The sequence below is a fragment of the Ixodes scapularis genome, unplaced genomic scaffold (genome assembly GCF_016920785.2).
Source record: "Ixodes scapularis isolate PalLabHiFi unplaced genomic scaffold, ASM1692078v2 PGA_scaffold11__112_contigs__length_91849675, whole genome shotgun sequence".
Lineage (NCBI taxonomy): Eukaryota > Metazoa > Arthropoda > Arachnida > Ixodida > Ixodidae > Ixodes > Ixodes scapularis.
In genome coordinates this window covers 90,327,499-90,342,039 of record NW_024609837.1, presented here as the reverse complement: position 1 = coordinate 90,342,039, position 14,541 = coordinate 90,327,499, and the positions used below count along the sequence as shown (strand labels likewise).

General features: G+C 45.7%; 1 protein-coding gene and 1 pseudogene across 1 annotated transcript; one reads left to right on the top strand and one right to left on the bottom strand.

The window, feature by feature from the left end:
- Window positions 1–8,892: 8,892 nt before the first annotated feature.
- On the bottom strand, window positions 8,893–11,268 carry LOC121835170 (annotated as a pseudogene).
- A 691-nt stretch (window positions 11,269–11,959) lies between these two features.
- On the top strand, window positions 11,960–14,335 carry LOC121835169 (the record flags this gene model as incomplete). Its single annotated transcript, XM_042289127.1, has 1 exon — window positions 11,960–14,335. A coding segment is annotated over exon 1 (2,340 nt), but the record flags the coding sequence as incomplete, so codon positions are not given.
- Window positions 14,336–14,541: the final 206 nt, after the last annotated feature.

Here is a 14,541-nt window from a genome sequence, read left to right as displayed (position 1 = left end):
CGATCAGAGCTCAGACCGCAGAAGACAGCGAGCTGATACGTGGCGCCAGAAAGGCGACATCAAAACGATTTTTGCGCAAGTCATCACCATCTAATTCCATCTAGCTTTTTCTATGCACTCTGTAATACTTGATTATTATTATGCTTAAACTACGTTTTGTTATTTTTTAATTATTTTTTAAATTGCTTGAAAACTGTCAAATAACCTTTTTCACATAATTTTCTCCACATAACAACAAACAAAAACAAGAACTAACTTGATGCCACAGCTTTTTCAAAAAATTCACACAATCGGAAAGTGTCATTTCAGTATCTTGAGAGCTTTCCTGCGGTCTCCTTGTTTATGCCTGCATGTTCAACATTCTATTATGGTTCACATGCAGGCAATTTCAAGGGCTTCCAACAATATAGGTACGCAAAGCAGGGACTCGAACCGTAACCGTAACCGAAACTAAAAACCATTTAGGAGCGAAAATTTCCAGTAACCATAATCGGAAGAAAATTGTTATTTGAAATTTAAAAAAAAACCATAACCGTAACCGTAACCGTAACCGTAAAGTATTTACCGGCAACCGGTTTTAACCAACATTATCCGAAAAAAAAAAAAAACTTTTTCTCAGGTATGACTTGGAGGAGGGATCATGAAATATCGAGGCGATTTGACAGAGTTACTTTTAGCGAGTGGTGAATCTGGTAATACATTTCCGTTCAATCTAACTTTAGGAATAAGGATACTTAGTTGGAATCAGTGGTCGTGCTTATGATAAAAAAGTCTCTATTTCTAAATCTGTCACACTCCTACATCGCTACATGTATCAGTATCTGTCGCCTTCAGTGTAATAACTAATAAGTTAGAATTCTCAGATGTCCATCCAATTCGGTTCTATCAAAACCACCGATGTTCCTGACATGCAGTAGCCAGTATGAAGAAACGAGGTAAATTGACCGTCATGCAGAGCTGGCGGAAAAGAAAACTATTCATTTAGTCTGATACGTGTCGCTAGTGACAATTTTGAGACAACACAGAAAGAAAAAAAAAATGTGAGAGGTTTGACATTGGCGTTAAGTGTATGTTTCATATTAACGTGATCCAGGATTTATCTGAACAGAAAACAATCGCAAAAATTAAAAGTATTTTGTGAAGTGAAAGCTAATATATCCTTTGATGGCCAGTATTTATATGGAAGTTCAGTGAATGGCCGCCATCGGCGCTTTGCTGTTCAAACTGGCGAGCCCCGTCATGGAAGATACGTTTGCTGACCATCGTTTTATTTTTTCGCCTTTTTCACTATACAGTCAAGTCATTGAGATTCTGACGAACTGCGGCAATTCATTAATAGCGAGTGGAAATCTTTGTGTTGATCAATCCTTCCTAAATGACGGCCGACGCTAGGGTATTTTATCCCAGCATGGCAAGTCTGACGTGTTTTATCGCGAAAACGTAAGAAAAAACAATGCGGTGAAGAAAATTTGCTGCCCAGGATTTGAGAATATCACTGCCTACGCCACAAAAAATAAATTTCACAACGCCGAGCATTACTTTTTTCAGGAAGCTAGTTTAATTTGATGTACTATACTTAAGGTCCGGTGGTATACATACGTGTTTGGCTCTGATAAAAAATAAAAACGGTATAATGGAGCAAAAAAAAAAAAAAAAGGTAAAAAAACCCTGGCATTATTGAGCACGCGCTTTCAGTTACAAAAACAATAATAAACATTACTTTCCAGAGACTAGAAAAGTAAGAGATGTGTTCACGCTACGAAATTGAGTGTGAAAATATGCTATTTCAGGCAGGAATCAACTGTTTCTTGTGGTAGTTACGATTATCTAACAGAAATATTTCAAATGTTCCCATAGCCAAACGATATCTGTCTCTTTGATAGCTTATGTTAAACGACTTACCGTACCAGAGGAACGCGAATATAAAAACTTTTTTTAATGCAAAAAAGCGAGACACGCCACGGCGTTGTGGATGTTCACACTGCCGGGTTTGTGAACGTGACCCCTTGACGCTACGAAAAATAATTGTTACAACGCCGAACGATGCCATTTCTGAAAGCTAGTTTAATTATCCGTGCTATACTTTAATCTCAGGAATAAAAACGTGTCTAGGCCTAATAAAAAAGTAAAACTGCGGAGCGCAACCTGTATAAATGAAACCTGGCGGCACGCGGGGGATTGCACTAATCTACCAGAACAAATTAAATACTACTTTCCGGAAGTCAGGATATTAAGAGATGTGCTTAATACGTAGCGCGCTATGAGCTCAGTTAAATTACTGCCTTAAAATGTCGGTATTTTTGATTCAATAGTGGGTGAAGATGGCCGCTTACAGAAAAACTTCGGTTGCATTACTGTGGCAGTTTTACCAATAACACATTTTCCCGTTTTGCTTGCAATATGCTCATTATTATTACATTGCTTTCTTCTTTGAAAGGACTTGTGCTGTTTGCCTACGGTTATGAATTATCCCGGCAAAACAAGAGGGCCACGGTTTGTGCATTCCAACGGTTCAAACCTTTGCTCGCTCTTTTTATTTTCCACCTTCTACGTGATTATTACGTCCTAAAGAACGGTGCCAACGACTGCAAAAACATAGAAAATATTTAAAATCATAAAAACTAATACAAAAACGTGGAAAAATATCTAAAATATTAAAAACTAATACAAAAGGTTTGAAAAAAAATATTGAAAAGAATAAAGACTAATACAAAAAGGCGAGAAAAAATATTTGAAATAATAAATACTACTACAAAAAGGCGAGAAAAAAAATATTTAAAATAATAAAAACTAATACAAAAGGTAAAAAAATATTTAAAATATTAAAAAGTAATACAAAAAACACGACATGAAAAGAGTGCCTACCGAGATTCGAACCAAAGACCGCACCTCAGGAAGACAGAGCGTTAACAAACTACACTACAGGAGAGTAGATTGTTGGGCTAGTTGGTTTTGGAATTTGGAATACATTTTAGCGCTCAAAAAACAGGGACAAAGAGGCGAGAAACAGACAGCACAGTGCGCTACTAACAACTGATTTTATTTATGCCGTTGTTTTCCGAGAGCAAGATTCTGGCACGGCACAATGAAAAAACTGTGAGGGAGATAGTCGAGGCAGACGAGATTAAGAAGGGTGGTGCAGCATGTGTCAGCGTGGCCTCAATTGATTTACTGGACAAGGAGCGTGCGTTCCTCAATGACGCGGCCTGGCACCGGGTTGGCTAGTGGTGGAGAAAAATCAGAAACTCGGATGGTATAAAAGTGTCGTTTCACGTAATAAAATCAGTTGTTAGTAGCGCACTGTGCTGTCTGTTTCTCGCCTCCTTGTCCCTGTTTTTTGAGCGCTAAAATGTATTCCAAATACACTACAGGCGCCGGGCTGACCTGGTGTGATTTCTAAAAGTATACATGTTTGCTAAATTCGTTTCGAAAGATTGTACACTTAGTTTCGCATTTAATATTTTGCTAAGTGTTCAGGACTTATTCATAATATTATGGCAATATTGACGAGCGCAATAATTTATTATTACTGTGCTTTTTATAGGTTTTATAATGCAATTGACTCATCCTTTTATTTGAAACGTTTTGAAGATACGAAAACAATCTCATCGAATCAACAGCCTATGTTTCGAACGGTTTGCCGGCCGTGTCGGCCGTGTGCGTTTGAATGTCTGCATTGACGACCGGCTAAACGGTTATATTTCTCGATTAGTCGAGATGCGTGGAGTAGGCCTTAGTTTCAAACGTGTCCGAAAAAGACGGAAGCGACGGTGAGACGTGGAACTACGTCATATCAGCTGAACAGCCAAGATCATGGCACGGGATCCGAAGTAAGTTTGTTTCTTTGTTCGTTAGAGCTAGCTTATTTCCTGCGTTCAGAAGGCTTGTTATTGTCTGTAGATCGCTTGCTTTTACTAGTATTATTGATTGTGCGCGAATGGTGTTACGCGAGGCTGTTTTTCTTCTGTTTTCCCCGATTCAGAGACTCGCTCAAGGTCCATCAGTAGCGGCGGAACACTTTGGGAGACGGAGGGTGGGGGGGGGGGGGGGGGTTGATTGCCTCCCTCTGTCGTATTGTTTACTGGTAAACTAGAATGTCTGGAAGCGCGCGGTGCGGTGCCCCTCCATCGCCGACGCCATTGCGTGCGGAGAGCTGGACCCGACAAAAGGCGGCGATTGATTGGTCGAGCAAGCCCGTAGCTTCCACCGCCCAGTCGCCTCCAAACGATTTCATTTTCGCGATTCGTAATCAGAAAAGAATTGCCAAAAACTGGTGCCACAATGAATTCACCCCATAGTTATTAATGCATAGCATACCACTTTCGATCGCAAAAATTTGTGCCCGCGAAATAAGTTTTGACGCCGGCACTTATACCTCGCGAAATGTCGAGCTCTAAATATCATTTGCTGTACACGTGTATTGTATGATCCAACGCACGTGCAACGAATTTCACACCTCCAGAAACGCTCAGGCTGCTTTAAATGTTGAAGCATTTACTCTTTTCATACTGCTGTTTTTTTAGAGACTATCAAGTATTAATTACAAGCTTCTAGGCAAATTTACAAGCATGTCCTGAATTAAGGTAGTGTCCCGCCAGTTTTTGGTATCTATATTTTGTTGAGTGTAAGTATATAGTGTTAGACATACCTCACCCGATCCCTGATTTTTCGTTTGGTACTGACTTTAGCGAATGGTGTAAGTTGTAATTGTTTTTAGTTGTTGCATGATTGTAGTAAGGTGGTGAGCTGGTACTAGTTGAACATCTTGAAAAATAGTTCGCAAAAAATCAAGGAGACAGGGAGAGTAACACTTAGACCTCATGCAAGCACAAACTGAACTCGCATAAATCAGAGAAGGGAGAAATAAAAATGTGGTAGGGCTCGAGCACAGTCCCAAGTGAAACGCGCTGATTTACCTGTTAGCAAGAGCCGATTAAAAAAAAAGAAAAATAAAACAATTTTCATGATAGTGAAAGTCACAAATGGATGGCTAGTCCATAAAGAGACCTCAAATTTTCTCTAAAATCTGCGATGGATTGTTCGGGATTGTGGGCCGGGGAGGAGAGGAGGGTGTGCTATGTACGCGAAGGTCGAACGTCTTCCGGGAGAGAGGAGCTAGGTTGTGTTGGTGAGGGGGGGGGGGGGCATTGTAAGGTTTGTCAAGGTCGTTTGATTATTGTGGTGGAAAGAGATGAGTTCTTTGTTATCTTTTGGCTTTGGAGGTCGCGAAGGTTCTGTGGTGAAGATTGTGGAGTGTATATAAGAGGGTGACCGAATAAACTTGTCTTTAGCTGTGTTAGAGACGTATCCTCGACTGTTCCTTTTTCTTCTACTTTGAAACTTCCTCTTTTCCTGCCTCAGTCTCAGGCTAACATCAGAATAGCAGATATTAGCTTTTATTATTCCTAGTATGGGCAACCAGTTTGTCCGCACATCCGTCTGTTGCCTGAGCTGCCGACGAAATTGTTTTTACAGTATTATACATATGGGTGGAATTAGCACGGCCCACTTGGACCTGTTTGAACTTTTGCTGAAGCTCCTAACGCATTCTTTTTTTTTTTCTATAATTTATGTGTGTTGGGAGTCTGCACTCGTATGTAGTGTATGTATTCCTCTCCTTTATTCCTTGTTTTTGTGTGCTATATTTCAAGATGTTCAATCAGAATGAACTCACCACTTTACTACATGGAAAAGCTGTTGCTAATTCTAGTGTGTCTGTAAAACAATCTACCTGACATCTTTGCCTAACGCCCCGGTTCCTGAAGCTGACATTCTCCGAGTACAGCCTTTCTGATTTCTCCCATCCTCTTACTTATTTTCTTTTGTGTTCAATAGATCGAGTTGCCAATGTGCACCAGTCTGCGTCCTGCGTGTTCCTGCCCTTTTGTCCTTGTCTTTTTGTGCACCTTTTTCAAGTTGGTCCATGATGTTTTTTATCATATATTCTAATCTGTGTTTTCATCTTTAGACCTGCTGCAGCCTTTCCCAATTAGACGTTTCCATTCACTTTCGCCATCCTGATGTGAGTGACCTGAGACGACACAAAATGACAGTCTTCCCTGCTGAAGTCCTGGCTTGATGGAAGACTGCCAAGGCTGTTCAAGGTAAGGTGCTTTATATATTGAGCAATATAATAGCAACTTATTGCTGCTAGGATTGCTTTTAACACAGACTATTTATGGGCTGGCCTTTAGCGATTCTGTTGCCACTCACGTGGAATGAAAGCCTTTAGGGAAATTGCGCATTTCATTCGTAAGCGGAATGCTGAGTTTACAACAGAAGTGCGTTACATTGCCTTGCGTTGGGGATCAGTGGCCGACTGGGCTAGCGCACATCAGCTCGGAGCACGTGGAACAAAAGCTTGCGCTGCAGAACCCAGGGATCCTGGGTTCAATCCCCACCCCTGCCCATTTCGATCTACATAAGCATCGTACTGGCTTGCGGTCGTGCATCACTACTGCGTGGTGCCGGTTGAAGATTCCAGGCTAGCAGTCATACTGCACTGGCTAAATTGCTCATCTACAGCGAGCAACTCGTCGCAACTTTCAAATGGCTCACCAGCTACACGCTGTATAAATATTCACAGAACCCCAACAGATGTGCGTCACTACTTGCATCCAGTATTGCTGTGTGTTGTATCTGTTTTTTGTATTTGTTTATTTAGTGTTCCCAATAATGACTGAGCCTTCCCATTGGTGCGCTTGTTAGTACCCACACAGAAACGCGAACAAACGGCGAGAGTGGTGAAGAGCACCACTTTTGCCGCTCGCCACCGCGCCCATTGGTTTTCGGAGAAGTTTGCAGTGTTATCTTTGTGGTATTTGGTCATATATCGCATATGGACACAACCAGGGCACTGTACTTACAACTCAACACTTGCAAGACTTGCGTGAATACACCTTGTAGGTGCTCGCACTTTCAGAGTCATTTTAATGTTGCAGAAATTATAGAATGGATGCTTGGGCGAGTTGATGAACTATATACTTTGGCAGGGGTGGCCAGGCTGGCCAGACCTAAGAGCCGCAAACAAAACCACGGAACGTCTAAAAGCCGCGGGGGGGGGGGGGGGGGGCAAGCTTAACTTTTGTTGAGATTCTGACTGTACGCATGGGGGCACAAGGCTGTACGACTGCACGTAAGGAGTACAAGGCTGTCAAACTGCAAGCTGCAGTGTGCTTTATTATGAAATCTTCTTTTTTCTTTCTTTTTTTTTTGAGGGGGGGGGGGGGACGCGGAAACGGGCGAAGGGGAGGGGGTGTGTCCCTACGAGGGATCCGCGAGCCGCACTTCGACCAGCAAAGAGCCGCATGCGGCTCGCGAGCCGCGGTTTGGCCACCCCTGTCCTATGGTGACAGCGCAAAGAAACATTCGCACATCAGATACTCAGAAAGACAAGCACACGCGCTGAACTTAAAACTCTCGTTTATTCGACTACTTCGTTCTTTTCTTCAACGTCTAGATTGAATTTTCAGATCGTGATAAGGAGAATAGCACAAAATACAGAGAAAAAAGCAAAGAAGAAAAAAAAAAAAAAAAGAAACGGAAAAAAAAAACGAAAATAGGAAGCCCTTAGAAGTCATCCCTCTCCCTCACTGCTATCCTTAAGATAGAAATTGGAGCTTTTTGGTCGACAACACAATAGAAGGACTACTTACACACTTGTTCTTCAGATGCTCTATTTTTTGTGCTTCCATTATTTCTCTTGGCAATGGGTCTCGACTCTTAACCATTACGGAACAATTTTCAAAATGTGCTGCACAACCACGATCTGGAGAGTGGGTTCCCAAATGTCCAGCGGCGATTCGGTGGGTGTTATAAAAATGCTCCTTTAAACAATCATTCAAACACCTGCCAGTCTGGTCTACATAACTAGTGTGGTAAGAAGTATGAAGGCCAGACTGGCAGGTGATTGAATGATCGTTTAAGGGAGCATTTTTATAATAACCACCGAGTCGTCGCTGTACATTTGGGAATCTGCTGTCAAGACTGTGGTTGCATAGCACATTTTGAAAATTATTTTATAATAGATAGATTTGAATTAATAGATAGATAAAAATAATGAAAGCGTAAAGAATAGAGCATCTGAAGGACAAGTGTGTAAGTAGTGCTTCTATAGCGCTGTCGACCAAAGAGCTTCAATTTCTATCTAAACAATAGCGGTGAGGAAGAAGGATGATTTGTAAGGGTTTTCTTTTTTCGTTTTTTCTGGTCTTGTCTTTCGCTTTGTTTCCTTGCATTTTGTGCTATTTCTTCTGCTTATCACGTTCTGGAAAGTCATTCCAGACGTTAAACAGAAGAATGAAGTAGCCGAATACACAAGAGCTATAAGTTTAGCGCGTGTGCTGGTCTTTCTGAGTATCTGCTGTGCGTTTGTTTCCTTGCACTGTCACCGTAGAATATCCAGAAATGAATAATGACATTGGCATATTTGTCATGCCAAAGCCTGTCACATTTATTCCGAACTCTGATCTCCACCAGATCACAATACCATCGTTTCTGTTGTAGTGGCACTGCAGACTCTATACTTGTTTTGCTTAAGTCTTTGTAAGGGGGACGCTCTAATTCGATTCTACTCATCTATGGTGTAATAGATAGCACCATATTTGCAGAGCTAAGTACAAAACGAGCGTGTTGGTAACGGTAATTAGACATGAGGAAGATACATAGAAAGGGGGACGGACAACGAAGACTTCCAACTAGCAACAACATTTATTGACCCGAAGTTTGCATATATAGGTGAAGGAGGGGAGGGTGAAAGACGGTACACTGGAAAGTGGGAAAGCGATGGGAGAGAGTGTAGAGCCAGGGAAATGAGGGACGATCCCGTGGGGTAGACATCTAATCGCTCGGAGCCACTGAAACGAGGGACGTCAGCTCTGGCCCCAGGAAGTTTATCTCCCTCCTGGATCAGCCTATGGACGGGGATCCGAAGTTGCTGTGACTGTAGTGCATGGCGAAGGCCTCCATGATCTCTCGTCCGTATCTTGAGGCGTGACCTCCAATCCTGGTGGTCGAGGGAAGGTCGGCCGAACAGGGTTCGCTGCACTCAGAGGTGTGTTTGGCAATCGGGTGGTAACAAATCTCCGAAGTGTCGGAGGCGGCTTTCTTGATCTCGTTTGCATGTTCCCTCACCCGATCGTTTAGGCATCGGCCCGTCTGTCCGATGTATTTAGCACCGCAGGACATGGGAATCGAATACACGCACTCTTTGCAGCAGGTTACATAATTGGTCTGGTGCTTTTTCTGGCACGGGGGCGCTGGACCGGGGTTGTTGACCTTTCTACAAATAGAAGCTAATTTGAACTTGCAGGAAAATACAACGTTGGTGTTGAAGCCGAGCGCAATAGATTTCAGGCGATGTGAGGTGTTGTGTATGTAGGGGATGCACGCGAAGCGTGACTTAGGAGGGAGGGGTTTGGACTTCTGCCCCGCGACAAGTCTTTTGATTGTTGTTTCAATCAGGTCTCTCGGGTATCCTGCCTTTATGAGGCGACTAATCTGCTTGGATAGGCTGGGGGCGGAAAGGTGCTGACAGGATTTAACCTTTGCCGAAGCAACTAGATTTCGAACGATCCCATTTTTTACATTCCTTGAGTGTGAGCTGTTGAAAGGAAGAACGGGCTTAGAGGACCTCTGCTGGTGAGCCCAGCAGATACCTTTGCTAGTTGGGACCAACCTGAGATCGAGGAACTGTAAGCCCTCAGGGGAGGGGGCCTCTTTGGTGAACGTAAGCCCATGTGAGTTCTTTTGGAACACGGTCTCTATGGCTGCAGAGTCGGAGATGGTGGAGTGTAGGATGAGATAATCGTCAACATAACGAAAAACCTTCGCACCGGGAAAATCTCGTTGAAGGTCCGCCTGAACTTTGGCGTCAACATAAAACAGGTAAATTTCGCTGAGGACGGGAGCCAAGCAAGACCCGATACAAACGCCGGCCTTTTGTATGTACACTTTACCCTCATATTCAACAAGCGTTGATTGGAGATACAGTTGTGTCAATTCGAGAAATGAGGACAGCGAGACGCCACATGAATTTTGAAAGTCTATGACACCTGTCTCGTGGATGGCGTCAGAAATGAAGCCCAGGAGGGTCTTCACGTTTAGGCTATAGTATAGGTCTACAACATCGAGCGAGAACGCTCTTACAGCTTCAGTGCCGGCGTGTAACTCGTCCAGCACGGGAAGGAGATCTTCCGAATTCCTTAGTCTGAAAGGTTGGGGGAGCTCTAACGTGCCGAGATGTTTCTGCAGAAACTTCGCCAAAGGCCTCTGCCAACACCCCGTCTCGGATACAATGCTGCGGAACGGCACGCCTGGTTTGTGGGTTTTAGCGGAAAAGAAAATAGAGAGGTATTGCTTCGCTGGGGCAAGAACGGCACTTTTTAAAGAAGGGAGGTTAGATGAATCGCACATTGCCTTCACCCTGGACCTGAGGGATCCGGATGGCCGCGTTTTGAGGCCGGTAAAGTTCTTCTTTAGGGCCTCGTCGGATTTCTCTTGCATTTGTTGTTTGTTCAGGATGACGAACTGACCCGTTTTGTCAGCCTGAAGTAAACTCAGCTCACCGGCCTGAAGTTCTTTGATGACTGGCGTAGAGGCGTTTTTGGCTCTCCTGCTCCCCCCGTGGAAGCACACAGCCCTTGTCCCAGCACCGACGAAGTCTTGACGGCTATCCTCCGGGATCTTGGCGGCGATCTCGTACACCGACGCCAGTTCGTCGACTCTGGAGCTGTTCACGGGCGGGGCAAATTTAGGTCCATGGGCGAGCAGGCTTTCCGTGGCCGGAGACAACGTAACCCCTGACAAGTTGATGGGGGGCTCTGGTTGGGCCTTGGTTGACACGTCTCCACCGTTCCTCAGGTGACGGAGAAAATGGTTCCAGGAGTCTGACAGCAGGGTGCTGGCCGACTCTTGTAGAAACCTGAAGGCTGCCTGGCGATCATAGTTGGGTCCCAGGTGTCCGCACATCACGGAGGGCAGGATTTGTTGCATGACTCGGAGTTCATTAGAGATCTCGTCCCGAGCGATCTGCATCACCCCGTGGTTTGCTTGCCAGTTGCTTGAATGAAATCCCATGATCTGCTTGATGGATCCATGTGGGACCTTCTTGCGAATTGAGTATCCCAAAACACGCAGACGTAAACGTAAGAGTGTCATCTTGGAGAGGAAAACTGCAGCTTGGAAGAATTCACCAGGATCAAACTCCGAGGTCGGTTGCTTGGGACAAGACATGAGAGCTCACGTGAACGAATTAAGTACAAAACGAGCGTGTTGGTAACGGTAATTAGACATGAGGAAGATACATAGAACATAGAACAACCCCGGTCCAGCGCCCCCGTGCCAGAACAAGCACCAGACCAATTATGTAACCTGCTGCAAAGAGTGCGTGTATTCGATTCCCATGTCCTGCGGTGCTAAATACATCGGACAGACGGGCCGATGCCTAAACGATCGGGTGAGGGAACATGCAAACGAGATCAAGAAAGCCGCCTCCGACACTTCGGAGATTTGTTACCACCCGATTGCCAAACACACCTCTGAGTGCAGCGAACCCTGTTCGGCCGACCTTCCCTCGACCACCAGGATTGGAGGTCACGCCTCAAGATACGGACGAGAGATCATGGAGGCCTTCGCCATGCACTACAGTCACAGCAACTTCGGATCCCCGTCCATAGGCTTATCCAGGAGGGAGATAAACTTCCTGGGGCCAGAGCTGACGTCCCTCGTTTCAGCGGCTCCGAGCGAGTAGATGTCTACCCCACGGGATCGTCCCTCATTTCCTTGGCTCTACACTCTCTCCCATCGCTTTCCCACTTTCCAGTGTACCGTCTTTCACCCTCCCCTCCTTCACCTATATATGCAAACTTCGGGTCAATAAATGTTGTTGCTAGTTGGAAGTCTTCGTTGTCCGTCCCCCTTTCTATGTATCTTCCTCATGTCTAATTACCGTTACCAACACGCTCGTTTTGTACTTAATTCGTTCACGTGAGCTCTCATGTCTTGTCCCAAGCAACCGACCTCGGAGTTTGATCCTGGTGAATTCTTCCAAGCTGCAGTTTTCCTCTCCAAGATGACACTCTTACGTTTACGTCTGCGTGTTTTCGGATACTCAATTCGCAAGAAGGTCCCACATGGATCCATCAAGCAGATCATGGGATTTCATTCAAGCAACTGGCAAGCAAACCACAGGGTGATGCAGATCGCTCGGGACGAGATCTCTAATGAACTCCGAGTCATGCAACAACTCCTGCCCTCCGTGATGTGCGGACACCTGGGACCCAACTATGATCGCCAGGCAGCCTTCAGGTTTCTACAAGAGTCGGCCAGCACCCTTCTGTCAGACTCCTGGAACCATTTTCTCCGTCACCTGAGGAACGGTGGAGACGTGTCAACCAAGGCCCAACCAGAGCCCCCCATCAACTTGTCAGGGGTTACGTTGTCTCCGGCCACGGAAAGCCTGCTCGCCCATGGACCTAAATTTGCCCCGCCCGTGAACAGCTCCAGAGTCGACGAACTGGCGTCGGGGTACGAGATCGCCGCCAAGATCCCGGAGGATAGCCGTCAAGACTTCGTCGGTGCTGGGACAAGGGCTGTGTGCTTCCACGGGGGGAGCAGGAGAGCCAAAAACGCCTCTACGCCAGTCATCAAAGAACTTCAGGCCGGTGAGCTGAGTTTACTTCAGGCTGACAAAACGGGTCAGTTCGTCATCCTGAACAAACAACAAATGCAAGAGAAATCCGACGAGGCCCTAAAGAAGAACTTTACCGACCTCAAAACGCGGCCATCCGGATCCCTCAGGTCCAGGGTGAAGGCAATGTGCGATTCATCTAACCTCCCTTCTTTAAAAAGTGCCGTTCTTGCCCCAGCGAAGCAATACCTCTCTATTTTCTTTTCCGCTAAAACCCACAAACCAGGCGTGCCGTTCCGCAGCATTGTATCCGAGACGGGGTGTTGGCAGAGGCCTTTGGCGAAGTTTCTGCAGAAACATCTCGGCACGTTAGAGCTCCCCCAACCTTTCAGACTAAGGAATTCGGAAGATCTCCTTCCCGTGCTGGACGAGTTACACGCCGGCACTGAAGCTGTAAGAGCGTTCTCGCTCGATGTTGTAGACCTATACTATAGCCTAAACGTGAAGACCCTCCTGGGCTTCATTTCTGACGCCATCCACGAGACAGGTGTCATAGACTTTCAAAATTCATGTGGCGTCTCGCTTTCCTCATTTCTCGAATTGACACAACTGTATCTCCAATCAACGCTTGTTGAATATGAGGGTAAAGTGTACATACAAAAGGCCGGCGTTTGCATCGGGTCTTGCTTGGCTCCCGTCCTCAGCGAAATTTACCTGTTTTATGTTGACGCCAAAGTTCAGGCGGACCTTCAACGAGATTTTCCCGATGCGAAGGTTTTTCGTTATGTTGACGATTATCTCATCCTACACTCCACCATCTCCGACTCTGCAGCCATAGAGACCGTGTTCCAAAAGAACTCACATGGGCTTACGTTCACCAAAGAGGCCCCCTCCCCTGAGGGCTTACAGTTCCTCGATCTCAGGTTGGTCCCAACTAGCAAAGGTATCTGCTGGGCTCACCAGCAGAGGTCCTCTAAGCCCGTTCTTCCTTTCAACAGCTCACACTCAAGGAATGTAAAAAATGGGATCGTTCGAAATCTAGTTGCTTCGGCAAAGGTTAAATCCTGTCAGCACCTTTCCGCCCCCAGCCTATCCAAGCAGATTAGTCGCCTCATAAAGGCAGGATACCCGAGAGACCTGATTGAAACAACAATCAAAAGACTTGTCGCGGGGCAGAAGTCCAAACCCCTCCCTCCTAAGTCACGCTTCGCGTGCATCCCCTACATACACAACACCTCACATCGCCTGAAATCTATTGCGCTCGGCTTCAACACCAACGTTGTATTTTCCTGCACGTTCAAATTAGCTTCTATTTGTAGAAAGGTCAACAACCCCGGTCCAGCGCCCCCGTGCCAGAAAAAGCACCAGACCAATTATGTAACCTGCTGCAAAGAGTGCGTGTATTCGATTCCCATGTCCTGCGGTGCTAAATACATCGGACAGACGGGCCGATGCCTAAACGATCGGGTGAGGGAACATGCAAACGAGATCAAGAAAGCCGCCTCCGACACTTCGGAGATTTGTTACCACCCGATTGCCAAACACACCTCTGAGTGCAGCGAACCCTGTTCGGCCGACCTTCCCTCGACCACCAGGATTGGAGGTCACGCCTCAAGATACGGACGAGAGATCATGGAGGCCTTCGCCATGCACTACAGTCACAGCAACTTCGGATCCCCGTCCATAGGCTTATCCAGGAGGGAGATAAACTTCCTGGGGCCAGAGCTGACGTCCCTCGTTTCAGCGGCTCCGAGCGAGTAGATGTCTACCCCACGGGATCGTCCCTCATTTCCCTGGCTCTACACTCTCTCCCATCGCTTTCCCACTTTCCAGTGTACCGTCTTTCACCCTCCCCTCCTTCACCTATATATGCAAACTTCGGGTCAATAAATGTTGTTGCTAGTTGGAAGTCT